Genomic DNA, 16,040 nt, shown 5'->3' with positions numbered 1-16,040 from the left:
ATAGCATTTACCTTTGCAGCGTGCAATTGGAGGAGGCATTGACTCTTCTGAGCGTTTGACAGACCTCTCGAATCCATCTGGACAGGTAAGTTGTCAAATCCGTAAAAACACTTCCTGATTTTGATTGCAGTTTTAGACATGCTAATAGGATATGCATAAAATCGTTAGGATATTTAGAAGCATCAAAATTGTTGACCCTTTCCTTTTTTGCACTCTATCCTCTTCAGTTATCTCCTTCATTGCACTGTGAAGTTTTGATCGCTATAGTGTTGCACGAAGAATTGGAAATATGAATTACACAGGCCACGTAAAAGTATTTGGTAATTGTATTTTCTGTTAGGATTTTATGTAGAAGCAGCCTGCAGTTTAGATTTAGGATTTAATGGAAATCAACAAAGTACGATCTGATAAGCATATATGTAGGATAATATGTTTAACTGTTTTGCAAGTGGTTACATAAAAATGTAACTATACTCTATATCAATTTTAAGTAGTCTTCTATACAGGCATGCATTATTAATAATATGTCAATAGTTTTAAAATATAAATATACACAAACATTCATCTTCATTAAGATAAATCTTTAATACATTTGGCTTGCCTGTTAATAATGAAATCGACATATATAAACTCCTTTGACCACTTTGCTTTATATGTTTGATTGGAACAAATAATTGGTATACATTATATAAATGAACGTGAATAAAATCAAGTTTTATTATATGGAATAGAAGTTGGTCAATTATAATTAGAGATCAATAATATTTCAACTCAACATGATAACTAAAAACATAAACTAAGCATAATAAGGCAAAAGAAAGAAAACTCCAAAAACGTCATAACAATTTTTTTGAAAAAAACAGAGCAACAATGATAAGTTTAGGATTAAAGTTGAATTCATAATTATTTCATACTAAACCAACATAAAAACAAAAAAAAAATTATAAGATAGTTTTCGGTTCCTAAACAGGACAATTATTTCTCTAAACTTAAAAACCACAAATTTGAATCCAACTTCCTAGTTCGACAGACTGATCTTCATCTCCTCATCTGATTACTTTCGATCTTGACACTTTTTGAGCAAAACCTTTTTGAGGTAGAGGTGAGTTCAGGGACCTCATATTTGTCATCTTGAGAACGCTTAGAAGTTGGTGTTCTGTTAGTAACCGAACTTTCCTCACCGTCAGTAAGTAGAGACATCTGTTAAAATCAATAATTATACACTATGTAAACAAACTTATATTTTAAGTAAAGAGTTTGATAAAGATATTAAGTACCTCATCACCAGTGAGGGTGATTTCTCGTGCAGATTTAGTCTCTGATTGTGAATCAACCATTAGCATGTTGCTTACAGACCAAACTTTAGAAACCTTGTAACACTCAGCTCCATAAGACACGTTATTTTTTTCAACGCACACACCGAACTTAAAAGTTTTTCCAATGACATCTTTAAGTGACTGAGGCAAAAGCTCGGGATCCTCAATCTATTAAAAAAATCACATTTAACTTATATTTGAATTTTATTAAAAACATTCATATATACCTAAATATAAATGAGATTGATTTTACCTCTTTGAATGATCCCTTTAGAATTTTCGCAGCACTTTCAGCTATAATTCCATTAGCAATAGTATCAAGCAACATGAATTTGGTAGTTCCTGTATTATCTTTAAGCAGCAAGTGAAGTTTAAACCTGGACATAATAAAATAAATTTATTATATAACTATAAAAATGGAATAGTAATGAAATCTCCAACAATAAAATAAATTTACTTACTTCGGAGTTACATTAGTAACATTTGCATTGCATTTCTCACACCAAAACATAGGGGCTGCCAATTCCTTCCCAGATGTAAGGTATCTTTGATGTACTTTAAAAGTTTTTGTGTTGCACAGATCACATCCAAAGTAGTACCAACCAAAATCCGTATCTATAGCATAGATGGTACACACAACCTTGCATTTACCAACCTGTGTAGACAAAGTAAAAATAATTTACATTATAAATAAATGTTGTAGTTATCATAAAAGTTGTTAATAAACCTGTACAGAAGCCACAAGTTCAGCAACGGTTTTATCTTCATACTGATCCAGCTGTCAATTTTGATAACCTTATTAGGTTCACGAATCAACTGTTTGTCAAACTCGTTAGATTCAACCATTGACATGTTTGCTGGATCACACTTAAACCTGGAGAGTTTGACATATAATTAGAAGATGATATTAAACCTGACATATACATTTGCATAAATAACATCGAACAACTTACATTTCTTTCAAAGCATCACTCTCATCAATTGGTGGATCGAACATTATTTGGGAGGTATCAAAAGCATTTGAAAGTTGGAGTTGATCTAAACACACAAATAAAAACAAATGATGAACGTTAAATATAAAAAGTCAACTCTTTAAATATAAAGATTAAAGTTATAAAATAAATATAGTTAAGATATTTACTTCTAAATGATCCAATTTTCGCAAATCGGATCAAACACACAACCACTCCAAATTGTGCATCTTCTGAATAGGATTCCAGAGTATCAGCAAAATTCTCCCAAAAACAACATGGGATGCGTTCATCACTAAAAATACATGAAAATTAGTTTGCATCCAGAAAAAATTAAAAATCAATGTCATTATTTTACTAATACTTACTTAATGTCTCTTAGAGTGAATTCAATCTTCTTTCTTTCTTTCCCACCTTTACATTGCAGAGTTATCTTTTCACCAATATCTATGGCTTGACCCACAACATCTTTATAAAACAAAAACAGAAGTTATATAAATAAATAATGATTAAACAAAAAAAATGAGATAAAAATAAATATAAACATACCAATCAAAAAATTGTTGTCTAGCTTTCCACTCAATATTTTGTCGAAATCCACTAAATCCAGGAACATATCGTTATTAGTGTATTCATACGGCGCAATGGAGGTGAACTTCATGAACGTCAGCTTGTAAGCGTGATTGGTAGGTCGGAATGCTCCTCCTGCTGAAGTTACCTGAAAATTTTCTATGTTTATCCATTCACCCATACGGCATTCTTTTCCCAAACTAAGCAAATAGTTTTTCTTGCATGTTGCTTGAATTTTGTTCCCCTAGATCATTGAAAACAGAGATTTATAGGTTAGAGTTATATAATTTATATCACTCTTTGTAATGCTGCTTTGATTGTAAAAATGAAGCATATAAAAATAATTTACCTTCTTATCAGCAAAAATGATTTCCATGGTCTCACCATAATCACTCTGTTGTTTCCAGATATGAATAACTTTGACTTGAACCCACCATTCAGGTTTGAATGGCCTGATGTCAGACAGGTATGATAGTTTTGGAGTAGCTTTCATTATCTTAAGAGTTTGTTTCTCTCACGGTGTAAGATTGCTAATGTCGAATAGTATGTATATATAGCAAATAAATAGATTAGAGAAAGCCATGGGTATCAGATATTATTTTCAAAATAAAAATCTTTATAGTTGGATGAATCAGAATATAATAAATAGTCGTTAGAATATTCCCAATAATGCTGAGATATGATTCTTCAATTTCAAGTTGGTTGTTATGATGATAAGATCTTAACAGTTCAGTTAAATGATTGATAAAAGATCTATGTTTTGATAAGAGCATAAGATCTGTTATCTATTAGTTGAAAGATTTGCAAATCATTTTTTCGTTTAAATTGGGTATTTTTATAAGTTATAACACAATATTATTGTAAATTCTGACTCAAAAGCACTAAATTGTATTATATTCTGATTTATGTGATAACAATAATCTCAGGTTTTATCTAAGTGTGTGTTATATAATGTGTAAATAGGTTGCAGGGAATCTTATTGAAGAAATATAAAAGCGGAATATCAATACAATTTTGACATGCGACATGTTACAATCCAAAATTAAGGTATGTCCGGTTTATTATAAGGATAAAATGTTAGAAATGCATTAGGAATGGAACTGAATCTGGTTAGTTAGGAAAATGGAGATAATATGCTTAGTGATATAGATTTTTTACTGGTTATTGTATCATAACAGACTCGTTTTTATTTATTGTTTTCCTATATAAAATCGAAATTATTATTTTATTCCCAATGAAAAACTGAAAACCAAGGTTTAAAAAAACAATAGAAATAAATCAAGACATAAAATAGATGCACTAACCCTAAAAAACATAAAACCAATAGACATTTAGAAATTAAAAATAAAACAGCACACTAATCTGTGTCTTCAGTATGATCTTTGTCTTCAATCTTGATCACATTGGTGCATTGCTTTTTCCTTGAACTAATCGACATCTGGTGAACTGCTTTGATTCTCTTCCACATAATATCATTCAGATTCCAAACTTTTAAAGCATTGAATTTTTCCAATTCATCAACTGAGATACCAAAACCATATGTTTTGCCCACAATGTCCACAAGTTCAGCCGGTAACACATCTGGATCTCCATTCTGTTAATAAAAATTCAATTATATGCCAGGTATCAAAAATAAATAATATTTTTGCCTATTTAAAAAATTAAAAATATATCTTACATCAGACAAAACATTTACGATTTTTGCAGCAGAATATTTCACAATAGATGTAGCAACTGGATCTTGAAGTGTAATTTTGGATTCACCAGTCTGATCCTGCACAAGCAAATCCAATTTGTACCTGAAAAGATTATTTTTGTTTGGAAAAAATTTAAACGCATTAGAATTGTTTAAAAATCAAAAAAATTAAATCCAAAGCTAAAATACACAACAAATGACCTTGGCTTAATTTTAGTAACAGTGAGATGGCAAAAATCACAAAACCAGCTTGGAGAATCCATGTCATCATAGACAATCCTCGTTTTCAGAACCTGCCTGTTGCATACCACACAAGCACAATAATACCATCCTCTCAATGTATCAATGGCATAAACAGTGCAAATTATTCGGCATTTGGCATCCTACAAAACAATATATATTTGTCAGAACATATTGCGATCAATCACACTGTAAGTATTACAGACTCAACAAAAAACCTTATCTGTGTGTTTCATTTCCTGAATGGTTTTGAAAGGAAACTGTGACCATTTAATGCGCTTTGATTGGTTGTGAATCTTTCCAACATGTTGGTACATATTCACGGAGTTATCATCAGCATGAACCCTATAAGTAGAAAACAGTAAAATATATAAAAAATTAATTCATTACTATCAAAAGTCAGAGAAGAAAATAAGTACTTTAGGTTATTCAAAACTAACATCTGTTTTAGTTCTTCCACTTCGTTGATTGCTGGGTTTAGCATCACCAGAGAAGAATCAAATGCATTGGATACTTGTAACTCATCTGGACAATATAACATGTGTGAGAAAAACAATACTAACGATATAATATAATCATCAAAGACTTTTTAAAATATATTTAATTATCAATACCATGTGTGTAGTTGTTGAGCTTAGCATATCGGATCAAACAAATATCCCCATTATTTGGTTGTTTTTGTTCTTGGATCAAAACTTCAGCTAACTTCCCAAAAATGCAGCATCTAACTCGTCTGTCACTGAGATTATAACAAAACATATAAACTTTAAATTTTATAGTTATACAAATAAATCAATACAATTAAAAATACGTACCTGCCATCTCTTAGAGTAAACACCATCTTGGTCACTTCTTTCCTTGCATGATTAACAATATCCACACCGCCAAAGTCCATTACCTGACCAATCACGTCTGTCATAGAATAAAACAGTTATATATAAATCATAACATACGTTAATGTATTTTTAAAAAAAAACAATACCAATAAGATAGCGTGTGTCAAGTGAACCATTCAAAATGGTGGCAAAATCCTTAAGATCAAGGAACATGTTGTTGCATCGCATATCAGAATCAGTAACAGTAGTCTGATCCCCGAATTGCATTTTGTAAACATGGTTGGTGTATCTGTAAACCCCAGATGCTGGACTTAAGTGAAATTTAGTAATAACTATCCACTTTCCAACACGAAAATGCATCTGGAGTCGCTGGATTAATGAACTTTTGCAACTCGCATGGATTTTAACACCCTAAATCATGAAACAATAAAAGATGCACTCAGTTCATATATTAAAAGTTTTGCTATTTTAAAAACGAAAGGTTTGTGAGCAGAGCTTACGGTTTCGTCTGTTAAAACCATCTCAAGAGAAGAACCATTTGTAAGATTGATAAACTCCCATGTATGAAGAACTTTAACATGGACTCGACATGTAGATTTGAAAAGATTAAGATCACTCAAGTTGCTGATTTCGATTAAGGACTCCATTATTGTAGAGCACCGAAAACAGTTGAGAGGTTTTGAATGAATAGAATTGTTGTGTTTGACATTGATATTTATATAGGATATGTAGTCGAAGTAGAAAGAGGATAATCGATACAATTAAAATGGAAAATATTAAGCATATTCTAAGGATATAAATAATTGTAGATATAATTGGTTAGAGAAATCTATCATATTCAGTTTGTTAAGATATATTAAGTTACAACGAAAATATATTTTTGTTGAGATGGAAGAAATCGAGAATTTATTTCTGAATAGAAGAAATCGAGAATTTCATTTTTTAATTAATTAATAGGCAGTGGCATGTATCAGTAAATAGTTTGAAAGTTTAAGGGGAAGTCTGAAAAAGGGCTGCTGTTTTAATTGTATTGATATTTACAACCGGCCATTTGGGATTAACGGTAAATATGTACGAAACTACAATAGTAAAATCTGACAGATATTTATGAATGATTTAGAATTTATTGAATAACTATTGTAAACTATGTCAAAGAAAAAAAAGAATAATTAATATGTATTTTGGTTATTGTATTTTGGTTATTGTTATTATCCAATATGAACTAATTTTAATATTAGTGAATAATGAATGACATTTTCGTACGTATACATGTATCAACTTCATGTTTAAGTCTTTGATTTTTTTGCAACTGTTTGTTCTTTTAGTTTTCCTATCACTAAAGCAATATGTTTGTGTTTTAACATTTAAAAAAAGCAATATGTTTGTGTTTGATAAAATGTTTACGCGCAACAACCAAATAACTCCTCCCTAGTGGATTATCAGAGAATCGTGTTATTCGAATTGCATAGGAAGCTTATTAATAAAATTTCTGTTTTAAGTATATATAATTAAAGTCACTTTATAAATTTCATGGTCAGTGGATATACGGTTGATGGCTAGACTTTAGCCAAAAACTAAGGGAAATTTGGAAATAATGGTTGATTTATAGACGAAAGTTGAATTACCAATCGAGACACGATGGATTGATGTTTTTTAGCAATATGAATAAGAAAAAAAAAAACCTAGAATCATTCGGCTAACCCAACCATGTGCGGATGCACATTCAAAACATTACATGAAGTATTAAATAAACGTAATAATTGTAAAATACAGGAAACATGCATTAAACAAAGGATGTATCATTTTCTTGTGGTGCCACGAGATTCGTATATCGTATATCGTATGCGTTAAATTTACACTTCATTACGTAAGATTCAGTTTCTTGATATTTTATACAAGTAATCTTTGTTTTCGTATGATAAAAAAAATATTGCTTGCTTTTGGCCGGTCAGAAGTATCAATTTTGCCGAGAAAATCAAATTTGTGGACTACGTTCAATGAAACAAAAAAAAATGTATACAACTTTCATATAGTAAAATTGATATGATATGTAAAGATAACAAGTGATAGTAATTAATATCTACGAATATTCCACTTTGAAATTATAGTGACTTGAAATCATTTTACCTTTTCTTTACATAGAAGAGTAAAATACGGAGCCACTAGAACAATGCAAGCCTCATTTTGTCAACCGAAACAAACTAGCCACCATGGTAATACAAACACAAGGAAATTGCGCGAAATTGAGGAGGCTTGTCTTTTAATATTTATGTATTTTTTAACAAAAGTGCAACTGTTAAAATATTATATTATATAAATAATAAAGAAAAACTCATCTATATTATTAAAATTAAAGTACACAATTTCATTGTTTGAAAACAAAGATAACTAGACCTTGACCCGCCCGGGTGGGTATTTATTTTATGTTTTTAGGTTTTTGTTTATATTAAATTATATGTATTTGTAATATTTAACTATATGTATTTGTAATTATAAGTTTAATAAAATATTCTGATACAAATTTTAAATATCGTAACCAAAATAAAATAGGGATGGGTCATAATTTTTTCCAATTCCAAAATCTTATATCTCTTAAAACAAATAAAATAAATTTATAAATACATAAAATATATAAAATATTTTGAAATATAATTTCTATTAAAATAAATTTGTTAAAGAAAAATAATTTTGCGATGTTGTTGTTTATTTATATACCTTGACCCGTGACTGCATAAATATTTTTTCGTATAAATATTTTCTTTCACTTTAAATTTGTATATTAAATTAAAATGTATTACATAATTATGGAAAGAGGTTATCTATCTATTAATAGTATTAATGTACATTAAATTTAAGCTTTATCATGAATTTGTTGTAGAATCAATTTAGGAAATTATGCATTAAATTAGAAAAAGACAAAATCCTCAAAATTAGGTTTATTAATTACTTCAGTGGCATTAGGTTGTAAATATTTTAAAATTTTTAGGATTAATTTCAAAGTGTACTTCTATTTTAATAAGATAGATAGAATAAATGAGATATGTTTGGAAACATAGATACTAGAATAAATGAGATATGTTTGGCAATATGGATAATAGAGATGTTCTTTTATTTGCACATTTAGTCATTATATTTTCAATAAATTAATAACAAATAAAAATTGTTTAGAAACATGAATAGCATATTTAATACTTCTTTTTATTTAAATATTTAGCCATTGTTTTTACAATAAATTAAACAACTTTCTTTCTATATTTCATTTTATTTACAATTTTGTCACTATATTTACAATTTTTTTACTTACAATTCTTTATGGTGAAAATAAAAACACAAACTGAATATAAATAGTATATTATATAAAACAATTTTTAAAAACAGTATTATTACCTTATTTAGTTTAGTCAAATATAAAAATTTTAAGAGTTCAATTTTCAAAAAAAAAAAATAAAATTAATAATAATTCATAGAAAACTAATGCAAAATTAAAATTTTAAAACATGGATAAAAGTATATCAGTTTTAAAATATACAAAATGGACTAATCTAATTACCTAAAAATGTTGTTTTGTCTAAAATAATCATAAAATAAAATTTAAATTTTATATACATATTTTAAATCAAAATAATAATTTAAAGTTGATTTATATCAAAATTCATTTAAAATATGCATATATTCAAAAATTTATTTTTACTAAATATTTTTCAATAACCATTATTAAAAATTGTTTTTAATATATATAATAAAAATAAAACAAAAAGATTAATTTCATATACCAACTTAAATTATTGTTTTTATATTTTACATTAAACTTTAAGAATATAATATATGTGATTATTTATAAGATGATACATATAAAATACTATTAATTATATGATTAATTATATGATGGACCAATACAATTAATTATACGATGACATATATATGATACATAATAGTGACTAGGGCTGGACGTTCAGGTATCCATTCCGGTTCGTTTCAGATCTGTTTGGGTTCGGGTTTCCGGGATCAAAGATTTCAGCCCTATTTATATATTTCTAAATTTCAGTTCGAATTATGACTATGACTAGGCGTTCAGGTATCCATTCGGGTTCGTTTCGGATCTGTTTGAGTTTTTGGTTTTTTGGATCAAAGATTTCAGCCCATTCAAATATTTCTAAATTTCAGTTTGAATTATATTCGGATCTTTGCGGGTTCAGTTCGGGTTCGGATAACCCATTTAAATTATTTTTTAAAAATTCATTATATATTTTGAATTTTTTAAAATCTATAAATAAAATAATGTATTGTATATAAATTTGAATAACATATGTCAGAATACCTAAACTTAACATATAAATTGATTTGGTTTAAATTTTGGATCAAAAATCAATAATTATTTTAAAACATTTTTGGTGTTTTGAGTGTACTTCCACTATGTTAGATATTTATATTTGACTATTTTATATATTTTCAAGGATTTAAACCAACTTAAAAGTATCATATATATTCTGGATGTTTTTATATATATTAAAACTAAAAATAATTAATATATATAAGTATATAAATCTTTTCCGGATACATTTTGATATCCAAAATACTTTGGTTCGAATTGGTTATGGTTTCGGTTGTCTAAATATTAAAATTTTAAATAATTTGGATATTAATCAATTTTGGTTCGGGTTTGGTACTACTCTTTCGGACCGTGATCGGTTCGGTTCTTCAGATTTAAATTTTTTTACCAACTTTGATATTGATATAAAAAATAAATAGCAATATATTTTTAAAATATACATTCGTAATGCGAATCAAAATCTATTCTGTAGTTAAAAAAGTAAGTTCCCAAAACAGGCTAATAATATTAATATTAAATTTAATCAAGAACACAACTTACACAACACATATCAAAACCATCAATGGTTGCAATGGACTATCATCTACAAAGCAAGGCCAGGCTCTAGGCTAAAGTGTGCCTTCAACCGCCACAGGCTCATGCATTTTAAGTTCCCACCGTGTGATGCCGAGCCATACGTATTGCAAGATAAACAAGGAAACTATAATTTACAATATCACTACTTGTGAACTTTTATATAATATTTTTGTTGTCGTCAAAGGCAGTTTGGCTGAAGAAACCCAGCTTCGATTCCTCCTGCGTGAATACAAGCCGATGCAGCCGGTTTATTCCGGTACGTTAACTTCACATCCTCAAGTCTAATTCCGGTACACGGTTTCTTTGGACTACAATCAAGTTTCACTCCAACTTCAGTCGCCGATGTTCCATGTATATCGACGAACAACACATCGCTGATTTTGATACCCGAAACCTGAATAAATAATTACGAAAAATATGATTAAACTCTAATGTCAAATGTATTTATATAATTAAATTAACTTAAGTACCTGGCCAGGGCAGTTTTCGTTACGAGGACAATAGTTTTGGTCAATAAGAATTGGGTTCCCTACGTTGTTCATTACACAATGTTGAAAACGGATGTTCCTAGCGAATCCACTACTGGGCCTGGCCCATGACTTGATTCTAACCCCGTTGTCTGTTCCGGTAAAGGTCACCGTTTTAACTGTCACGTTCTGTACACCTGCCTCCACGCTATCTTTCCCCAGGCTGCCAATGCTGTAAATGCAATATTCCATACAAAATATTTTGTATCAAACCAACTGATATATCAATGCTTATCAATGAAACAAATAGAGTTATAATATTATCTTGTTTGTTCTTTGATTCAAAAATATTATGTTTAATCACTAGTTTTTAAAAATAATTTAGAGACAATGCTATAAATATATATATATATATATATATATATATATATATATATATATATATATAAAATTTTTTTAACAAATTTGGAGACTAAAGTATATATGTGATAATTTTTCAAAAAAAAAGTATGTGATCAAAACTGGCTCTATATTTAAATTACCATGACATTATACAATATGAATGTAGATATATATATATATTTACCTGATGCCGTGACCAGGACCACATGCAACATTTTCAATCCATAAACCATTAGTTCCTGGACCGATGGAGACACAATCATCGCCGGTGGAAATTTTTGTGTTGAAGATAGAGACGGTGGAGGAAGACTGAACGTGGATACCGTCTGTGTTGGGGCTGTTTCCTGCGGCTAATACTTTGACTCCTTGGAGCTTTACGTTGTTGCAACCGTTGATGACGACGTGGAACATCTGACTGTTAAGTGACGTCAGCCCGGAAACGACGACGTTGCTCGAGCTCTGAAACCCTATTGTCTGTTGATTCACATGATAAGAACCGTCTCATTTAAATTATATATGATATTGATATATGAATGTATGGTTTGTCACTTGGTCCATGTGAATTGGAGATGGTGGGATTATCTTTAAGAAATCGTTAAACTTAATAGCTGAGAAAAGTGTAACATTAGTTATATAATTCTTACTATGGAAATGTCATTAGCATTGACATTAATGCTTATAAATACTCTCTCCCGTCTTATAATATATGATAATTCTTTTTAAAAATTGTTGTTTCAAAATATAAATGTTTAACATTTTTATGTTGATTTTAATTTATTAATTAAAGATGCTCAATCAATTATATTTAACATTTCTAATGATTGGTTAAATTATTTTTATTTTTATTTTAGTAATGATTTTAAAGAAAGTTTTTTGTGATTTTTTTAAACGAGTTTTTGTGATTTTATTCAAATCTTATATATTATAAAAACAGAAAGAATACGTACAGTGGCTCCGCTGGGGCAATTCTTGCCGGAATTTTACAATCCCACAGAGAAGTTCCTCGAGCGTCAAGAACTCCACCGTAGACGGTGACGCCGTCGAGATGCTGGAAAAAAATCCAGTAGTCTTCATTTCCGATAACTCGAAAATCAGCCGGAGCCACCAATGTACCGTCTATACGGAACGTAACGGGCTTAGGCTTGCACTTCGAACCGTCGAAGTTAAGACTTCTTACCAAGAACCTGCCTTTAGGAAAAACGATGGTAACTGGACGAGACGAGGCACAAGCGGTTTCCCAAACCGCCATAAACGCTTTGGTTGCGTCTGTTTTTCCGTCCGGTTTAGCTCCGAAAGACAAGACATTGTAGGATTGAGCAAAACAAGAGGAGAAGAAGAAGAAGACGACGAAGAGGACAAGAAGTGAAGCCATTGTATGTCGTTAACGTACACTTGTTTAGAGATACTTAAAGAGAGAAGAGTGGAGTAGTGCGGTAGTGGTGCTGGTGTGGGAAGTTGTAGCGGTTATGGAATGCATTTATAGTGTTTGTGATGTATATGAAGAGATTTTTTTGTTTGTTCTATTAGATTTTTTTTACTAATTTTTGGAATAGAAAAAGGATTATTGGATTTGGCATGAACATAAAGCAACCTTTTGAATGAATAAGAAATTAGGTGTCAATTTGTTTTGCATGATTGTTATTCATTCATCAAAAGGTATCATATAAATATATATCCAAGATCTGTTGTTATGTAAAAATGGAATATTAGGTTCATATACAATATTGATGATAAAGAATTAGAGCAATGCTCAGCTAAAAATTGAAAAATAAATAAACATGATTGAACTACATTTTCAATGCACTTTTAGCTCCGGATGTTAAATATTTCAAACATTCATCCAAGTTTACTCCTGAATTTACAAAAAGAACTATTATTAACATAATATAATCTTATATTTTACATAATTTAGTTAATTTGTTTGAAAGTTTAAAGAACATCGATTTTTTTTTCAATTTAGAAACGCATAGCTTTTTGTTCTTTACAACGCAAGCAAAAACTAAATCTTTGAAAATAAGTTTATATAAATAATATCTAGTGTGAAAGAGAAATCAGGAGAAGTAGAACAAAAGATAGAAAAGTGAAATTCCAGTGGTTAATATACTTTTATTGGAGAAATACACGAAACAACGTACGTGGAAATGCGAAGAGTTCGTTAATTCATGAGAAGAGCACGCAAAGTCTTTGCACTTTTGCTGCACCTCCAGCGTGATGATCAAGCTGCAAAACTATATTGCTTTTATTTCTTTACTACATCTAAGTTATTAAAATAGTGTATTACCGAGGATCACGAGTATGGATAACAAATTCGTTTTAGACTTTTGATGAAATGATTTTTTTCTCGTGAAGTTGCTTATGATTAATGTTTCTCTAATCGTGCTCAGGTACCTAAAGTTTCCGTTCCGTACTAAACGTCTGCAGAATGCAGGGTAATAGGGTATTATATGAATCATTATGTGATAAAGTTAATCCACTACAAAAAAAGAAGTATATTGAATCATTTATTCTAAATATTTGCATTAGTTATAAATGATACAAGTGAATTTTACATCATTTATAAAAATGACTCTGAAAGTGGTGATGCAAATAATTCACATCAGTTTAAAACATAATTGATGTTAACATTTATAATATTTGCATCATTTATTGTAATTGGTGTTAATATGCGTCACTTGCAAAAATTGATGTCAATATTTGTATCACTTAATATAAATGATGTTGAATATTTTTATCAGTTACAACAATTGATGTTAATGTGAATTTTAATTTTAAGGTAAATAAAATATTTGATTATTGATAAATTATTAATAATCCTATTATAATTTGTTCCGTAATTAATTATTATTATTAATTATTATTTTATAGCACAAATCTTTTTAATATCTATTAAGATTTTCATAACAGAAACAAAATTAAAGTATTATGAGATAATTTCTATTAATACATAAAAAATACCATTTACAGAATTGAAAAAAAAATCGTAAATCAAACTCAATAACATTGATTTGAATCGTGTATACATATTCTTGTGTTTGTTTGATGTTCTTCATTCCTCTGCTATATTTCTTCCTCTTGATTGCAAGTGTCCCAATAGCTATCATTTGAATATCATCACACTTGAATACATTTCCAACCTACAAAAAGTAAAAGATAATCAAAAGGATTAAATTTTTAGATCAACTATTCAAAAGTATAGATATCATAGAATTTTGAAGTACCTTTCTTTTCTGTTAGTTTATCCATAGATGTACGTAGAAGACATACTCTTCCAGTGATTAGTAGTGTCTCTCTCTATGATCTCAAAGTTCACAATATAAAACCCATTCTGAATAATATCGAAAGATATGAAGAAATGAAAACCAAACATGATAATATGAGAAAAGATTTTACAAAATGAATATGAGAGATCATCATCGAATATCAAAACTGTTAGCAACGTTCTTTAAAAGAGAGAGGAGTAGAAGAAGATGATTGTGGCGTGGTAATTAAGAGGATAGTGGATGATTTAAAAAAAATTTACTAGTCAAAATTTTGAGGAAAAATCGGGGCAAATCCCTATATTCATGGCAACAAATTTATCATGAATGACATATTTTGTTTTACAAAATATCTCAACAATGACCGTGAAATTAACCGCTAGTACTTAACTATGACATTAATTATAGCATTTTCATAGTAATTTTTCCTTTTAAGATAACTCATTTTTCATTATTTAGATATTTATATAGATTGTAGATACATGAATTTAAATAGTGATAGCTTTTATTTAATCAATATTCATTATCTGTTACAATTTATTAATACAAAATATCAGTTTATGTAAATACATTTAAATTTTTTTTTTGACGTTGAACTCATTTAAGCCATGAAGATTTTTAAAATGTTTATTTACATATATATAAACCACTATGCAAATTCAATCAATTTTATGAATTAATTAAAAATCAATACAATTTTTATAAGACATCCATTATTTATATTGATGATATAAATTTATATTATTAATATTGAATATTTTGACCTAAATTGTTTTTGACTAACTACCACGAACTCTACTTTAATTTAAACTGAATGATGTTAGTATCATTTTATTATTGATGTAACACTTGCTTCCTTTATTTAAATGATGTTAATTTTGTATCATTTATATAAGTAATGTTAACACTAATTTGTATATGTATCAGTTATTTAAATGATGTAAACTCATATTTTGTATCAGTTTCATTGAAATGATACTAAATAAATTAATAAAATATCATTTAGTATAACTGATGTTATAATAACATAATTTGTATCATTTGTTAATAAGTAATTTAAACTAGTATCATTTATGTTTATGATACTATTTATGTGATGCAATACATGTTTTTTTTTGTAGTGATCTTGAAGTTAAACCAGTAGACAAAAAAAGTTAATCTTGATATTAAGTGCTTGTAGTTATTTTATAATTAATGTCTTGAAAGTATTTTTGTATCTGACCCATCAGAATCCATGGAGAAAAAGTAGAGTTGAATTCCATATAATGATGGAGACAAAGAACTAACGTGACACTTAGAAGGGTAAGTGATGATGTGATGAGTGATATTATTGTATTGCTTTCATAACTTCATCAATAGACATAGTTTTCTTACTTATA

The 16,040-nt window shown here is 28.7% G+C and overlaps 2 protein-coding genes and 1 long non-coding RNA gene across 4 annotated transcripts in view; 1 reads left to right on the top strand and 2 right to left on the bottom strand.

The window, feature by feature from the left end:
• The window catches only part of LOC130509740 (uncharacterized), a 14,215-nt gene extending 10,284 nt beyond the window's left edge, over window positions 1-3,931 (top strand). For both annotated transcript variants that reach the window (XR_008943712.1, XR_008943711.1), the window contains 2 exons: window positions 3,265-3,323; window positions 3,821-3,931. This is a non-coding gene — a long non-coding RNA (uncharacterized LOC130509740). The remainder of the gene's footprint in view (window positions 1-3,264; window positions 3,324-3,820) is intronic.
• A 132-nt stretch (window positions 3,932-4,063) lies between these two features.
• LOC130509738 (replication protein A 70 kDa DNA-binding subunit A-like) lies at window positions 4,064-6,649 on the bottom strand. Its single transcript, XM_057005917.1, has 9 exons — window positions 6,130-6,649; window positions 5,776-6,040; window positions 5,609-5,705; window positions 5,408-5,532; window positions 5,234-5,318; window positions 5,012-5,138; window positions 4,755-4,936; window positions 4,536-4,656; window positions 4,064-4,451 (listed from the first exon to the last, which is right to left on the bottom strand). The coding sequence occupies exons 1-9, from the start codon at window positions 6,274-6,276 to the stop codon at window positions 4,215-4,217; spliced, it is 1,386 nt and encodes a 461-aa protein (XP_056861897.1). The 5' UTR covers window positions 6,277-6,649; the 3' UTR covers window positions 4,064-4,214.
• A 3,805-nt stretch (window positions 6,650-10,454) lies between these two features.
• Window positions 10,455-12,901, bottom strand: LOC108845213 (polygalacturonase). Its single transcript, XM_057005684.1, is given in 5 exon segments — window positions 10,455-10,929; window positions 11,006-11,234; window positions 11,589-11,878; window positions 12,352-12,383; window positions 12,386-12,901. Coding segments are annotated over 5 exon segments (1,158 nt in total). The 5' UTR covers window positions 12,777-12,901; the 3' UTR covers window positions 10,455-10,713.
• Window positions 12,902-16,040: the final 3,139 nt, after the last annotated feature.

The sequence above is a fragment of the Raphanus sativus genome, chromosome 3 (genome assembly GCF_000801105.2).
Source record: "Raphanus sativus cultivar WK10039 chromosome 3, ASM80110v3, whole genome shotgun sequence".
Classification (NCBI taxonomy): Eukaryota; Viridiplantae; Streptophyta; class Magnoliopsida; order Brassicales; family Brassicaceae; genus Raphanus; species Raphanus sativus.
Note: the sequence above shows the minus strand (reverse complement) of the source record. Positions and strands in the feature narration are given on the sequence as shown.

Excerpts from the sequence above, each read along its gene's own strand:
- LOC130509738 (XM_057005917.1), bottom strand. The coding sequence starts at position 6,276 with ATGGAGTCCTTAATCGAAATCAGCAACTTGAGTGATCTTAATCTTTTC. Across the intron at positions 6,041-6,129 it reads TGGTTTTAACAGACGAAACC|GGTGTTAAAATCCATGCGAG; the intron begins GTAAGCTCTGCT and ends TTCATGATTTAG. Across the intron at positions 4,937-5,011 it reads AAATGAAACACACAGATAAG|GATGCCAAATGCCGAATAAT; the intron begins GTTTTTTGTTGA and ends ATTGTTTTGTAG.